Source organism: Genypterus blacodes, unplaced genomic scaffold (assembly GCF_046128005.1).
Source record: "Genypterus blacodes isolate CSIRO-AG114 ecotype Tasmania unplaced genomic scaffold, CSIRO-AGI_Gbla_v1 ptg000107l_1, whole genome shotgun sequence".
Lineage (NCBI taxonomy): Eukaryota > Metazoa > Chordata > Actinopteri > Ophidiiformes > Ophidiidae > Genypterus > Genypterus blacodes.
The window spans coordinates 2,085,001-2,090,000 of record NW_027466911.1 but is presented as its reverse complement, the minus strand read 5'-3'; the positions used below and the strand labels follow the sequence as shown (position 1 = coordinate 2,090,000).

The following is a 5,000-nucleotide window of genomic DNA, read 5'->3' as shown; positions in this document are numbered from 1 at the left end:
GAAGAATCCAGAGGAAACACACACATCACGATCCAACACTGACAGATTCACACCCATCTTACACACACACACGTGTTCAGACACACACTTCCTGTCTTTGTTTCATTCAGAGTGTGTAGCTCTGGGTGTGTCTCGGGTCGTGTTGCACTGACCAACAGCTGGACGCTTCGTAAGAGCAAAGCAAAGCCTCCGCCGACGCAAACCTAACAGTAAATCTTCCATTAATAACCCGAGCTGCCGTTTCCATTAGACAGCATCACTTCCTGCCTTTGCTCTGAGGTCAACAGGAAGATGAAGTAGATATCGGGCCTAGAAGACTAATAACACCTCTTCTTCCTGTGAGTGGCCTGTAAACGGTCGCCTCCGCCCACAGCCCAGGGGCGCATCAGGGGTGGAAGTGCAAGTGGGCTGCTTGTTTCCTTTAATCATGCAGGGCCTTCGGGGTTAACACAGGATCGGGGGCGCTTTCATCCCCGGCGGGCCAGGGGGTGCGGAGTGACCGTTCCGGGACATAAACAGGATGTATTGTCAACAAGAGTGGAGCGTCCAGCAGCCACGTGGGCGGCCTTCACCTTCACCCTGCCCTTATTCTAGTCTTCCACACTTCCTCCTTCCTCTCCTACGCATAGAACATTAAAGGCTGATAGCGTCTGACTCATTAGGGGTCTGAGGACTTAGACTGACCGTCACTCCTGGCTCTCCTCTGTCTCCTCGGGCTCCTCTGATGCCGGGACCACCCTGAAAGACAAAAACACCACAACATCAATGCAGACTGGCGTGATATTAGGGAAACCTTTGGCCCTCAGATGGCCTCTTTGAAACATTGGGATTGGAACCAACATCTACTGCAGCTAATGCATTATGAATGTGGCACACGGAAGCCGGCGCTGATCCGGTGCTGCAAATGAGCCGGGCGAGCTCTGGCACCGCTATTAGTCGGCTGATGCAGACAGCAGGGAGCCGTAAACCTCGGGCTGACCCCCGCTAAGCCCGCAGGTCTGAACGCAGGAACAAACGACACACACATCTGCTAATCATTGACCCATCTGGGATACATCCTCTTCCTGTGTTTGCTTTTAATAAGTCCCTCCTGGGGACGCGGGGAGGCGCTGCTAGGTAGTTCCCCATCCACACCCAGAGGGGACAGCAGGGATGGGCGAAGGTGGAGGAGGAGGAGGAGGGGAAATGAGAGGAGACGTGCCGATGAAAGCAGAGGTCAGACGTAATGAAGGGATTGGATTTCTTCTTATTTCTTCTTTCTATACTGTATAATTTTCTTTTCACTGGCTTGGAAAGAAATGGAGACTAATGCAAATGTTCCTGAAAAAGAATACGTGTCGGCTTTTTACTGACATGAAATTGAACCTAAATGCGATTCTTTCCTTTGGCAGACGACAGAGAATCAAAAGGTAGAAGAATCCTTTAGAAGGAAACCAAACAAACTGAACTATTTGTCACTTCTGCTATTTTTAAATGATCGAAATTGATTCCAAAAGCGAGTTCTGAACCGCAAATTGTGGGATTTTGAACGGTGTGAAAACATTAGCAGATGGCGGCGAGAACGTTCCCTCTCTGTCCCTTAATGTGGGACGATGAGCTGACTGATGTTTGGAGCGTGGAGCTGAGGCAGAGACAAATCAGAGCCAAAAACACTCTGAGGTCGCAGGTCAACTGGGGAGCAATCAATGTCACTTCAAACATGACTCAGAGATTTACACAAATCTGTTGATGACGTCGTGTGAGAGAAATCATTACAACGCTTTGCTCTCACAGAACAAACAGATCAGACTGCTGAGTACTAACTGCTTAGATTCAAAACCTTTTGCCTCCAGTTTCCTTGTTTACCATCAGACTCCCTATTTGCGTCTTTATTTCCTTTGCTCGCTTCCAGTCTGTGCAGCATTTCAGCCTCAGAATAACAAATTCACTGTTTACATTAAGGCTCTATGTTTTCCCCGTCTGTCAGAGGTTTCTTCTCCTTGTTGTTCCACCGGGGAAACAACAAGTTTATTCTTTTACATAAAGGAGAAGAGTAGCAGCTTTAGTTTCAGCACAGGCGTGGTTATGATGTCGCCATCAAGCCGTCAATCTACGCCCATCTGCTGGACCAACGGAGATGGAAAGACAGACAGAGCCACAAAGAAAGGAGGCATGAAGTGATTAAAAAGAGGGAGAGGAGGAGAGGAGAGGAGGAGAGGAGCCGCGGGCGCAGGAAGGAAGTCGAGGTAAAAGCAAAAAAAGAGCGAAAAGGAAATGAAAAAGGGGAAAAAAAGGTTGAAAGCTAGATTTGCTCTTCGCCTCTGGCAGGGAGAGCGAGGCACAGATGGAGAGGAAAGGACTAAATGTACAGAAGGCGAGAGATAAAACAACAAGAAGCACCGGAAATGATACACTAATACACACACATGCTTTTAGTATTCAAGCAGAGTCTAAAGTGTTTTTCCGCAGGAAAACGGCGAAAAAGTCTGGAAATTGAAGTTAAAGTTAAGGTAGATAAGGCCAATATAAAAGTAGTCTGACGTTTTGTGAGAAACATCAGGTAAGATCCTGAAATAAACCTGTTGTTATTATCAATATAAATCTGGATACAGTCTCACTAAGATTGCAACTGAGTGCGAACAGAAACAATGAAAGAAATGATTTGTTCTACTGGATATTTCGATGGATGGGACTGTGAGGTTAAAAGAGACAAAGAGTCAAATCAAAGCCTGAACTGCAGCCTGTGGACAGAAAGCATCAGAGTGTAGGTGTGATGGATGTAAGTCGCCTCATGATTACTGTCTGCAGTGTTCAGCCTACTGTCTCACCCTCAAGCGGTCAAGAGTGGAGACAGGAAGGAGAAGGAGAGAGGAAAGGTATACAAGGTGATAATATAAGAGGGGGAGAAATGGGTGAGGAAGAAGGAGAGGAGGAGGGGGGAGGAAAGTTTTTCTTGTTAGCTTGTTTATCTGTGTTTAACTCACGCACGCAAGCAAGCACGCACACACGCACGCACGCACGCACGCACGCACGCACGCACGCACGCACGCACGCACGCACGCACGCGCACCCATTATTCCATAATCTCTTAAGAGTTCTAACCACAGCAGCAGCAGCTTCCCTGACAGAGAGACAGGAGCTAAACAGTGAGGATCAATCAGTCAAAGTGAGTAGAATTAGTGAGGAAACGAAGGAGGAAACAGGTGAGAAGTGAATAAAGGTGCAGTGGAAGGACAGAAGAAGCAGCTGGGAGAGAGACGACACACACAGACAGAAGAAAGAAGAAAGAAAGAAAGAAAAAAGAAGAAAGAAGAAAGAAAAAAGAAGAAAGAAGAAAGAAGAAAGAAGAAAAAAGAAAGAAGAAAGAAGAAAGAAGAAAGAAGAAAGAAGAAAGGAGAAAGAAAGAACGCGCAAATAAAAGAGGAAATGAAGAGGAAGTGGAGTTCTTACTGGGGGTCCGGACGGTCCTGGGGGTCCCTTACTGTCCTGGGCACAAGTGCAGGCATGAGGCATGGGTGGGCACTGCTCCTCTACTCTCTGAAACACACACACACACACACACACACACACACACACACACACACACACACACACACGCACACACACACACGCACACACCGAAAACACTTTCAGTTATCGCCATCCACAGAGGTTTGTTTTTATTCAGTGGTGTGGAAACTGCAGGGAAAGGCGTGACCTGCCTGTGTGTGTTTGTGTGTGTGCGCTGAATGAAAGGGCAACGCTAACTGCATTTTGAACACGTAAATGAAATTACCATCTGACCAAATGCAGGGTTAGCAGCAGCAGAACGTCGCCTGTGTTAATCGAGCATTTAGACAGAATCAGAGCAATTTGGCTGTAATGCTGCGGCTGATCAGAGTTCATAAGTCAAAGGGAGAGAAATCACAATTATCACTGTAATTATCTAAAGCTGTTATAGTCAAAGGTATAAATGACCACATGAGGAGAGGAGAGGAGAGGAGAGGAGAGGAGAGGAGAGGAGAGGAAGAGGATGGTCTCCTTTATCTCGCTTACCAAAGCTGGCAGTTCACAGCACTTATCTCTGCTGGCCCACGATGTGCTGCAGATGATGTCAAACATCTGGAGCTGGAACTATAAACACATAAAACACACACACACAATCACACACACACACACACACACACACACACACACACACACACACACACACACACACACATACAGAAATCGTATTAATACTGTTATTACAATCTAACCAGTTAACAGCTTTCTAAATGGTTGCCAAGCAGCATTAGCTGTGGATTATTAGCTGTGGTATTTGGTAATGATGTTTGGATAGAAAACAGTCTGACTGAGAGACGAGACGAGACGAGACGCCTACAGTCTGGATCACAATTCTGTCTTTAATAAACTAAACTCAACGTGCCGCAGCCTCACCGGTGCTCTTTACATTACGGACCCGGCGGAGTTTGAATCGGATTAATTTCTTGAATTTGGGGTGAAGACAGAAGAGTGTGTGGCCTGAGTCTGCGGGTTTGACCCTGCAGTCCTGTGTAACTATACATTTGGTGGTTTGTACGTAAAAAGGATCAAAGCTGCAACAGACCAAGCTCAGTTGCGTCTTAGTTCAGGTTTAACACATTTGTCAGATCATCAATGTCCAAACAATCTAAAATCACGAGAACAAATGGAAAATTAAAGGAATTATTAGCCAGATTCTGAGATGTTTGCTTAGAGACACATGAGACTCTCCTGGTCTGTAATAGAAATGCTGGAGTAAAGCACAAAAAGAAGAAACGCAGCTGTCTCCAGATTATGAGAAATGTCACCAGATTGTCAGACAAAAGCTGCAGTTCTGACAAAACGGGAAAGAAAACAACAATTCCGTAACAATAATCATTTCATTTCCTCACAGCTGATATTTCACAGTAAAGTGAGAACATTCAGGCAATTGCAGCAGCCCAGGATGTCCCCTGCCTGTGTGTGTGTGTGTGTGTGTGTGTGTGTAGCTTTATGGGTAGAGCCCCACTAACACAGAG

At 46.2% G+C, this 5,000-nt stretch overlaps 1 protein-coding gene across 1 annotated transcript in view; it reads right to left on the bottom strand.

Annotated features, from left to right (window-relative positions):
• The window catches only part of col14a1a (collagen, type XIV, alpha 1a), a gene marked incomplete at its 5' end in the record, with an annotated part of 88,746 nt that overhangs the window by 20,813 nt on the left and 62,933 nt on the right, over positions 1-5,000 (bottom strand). Inside the window, 3 exons of the mRNA XM_076160718.1 lie at positions 685-738; positions 3,430-3,516; positions 4,015-4,092. Of these exons, the coding sequence (XP_076016833.1) occupies positions 685-738; positions 3,430-3,516; positions 4,015-4,092 (219 nt within the window). The remainder of the gene's footprint in view (positions 1-684; positions 739-3,429; positions 3,517-4,014; positions 4,093-5,000) is intronic.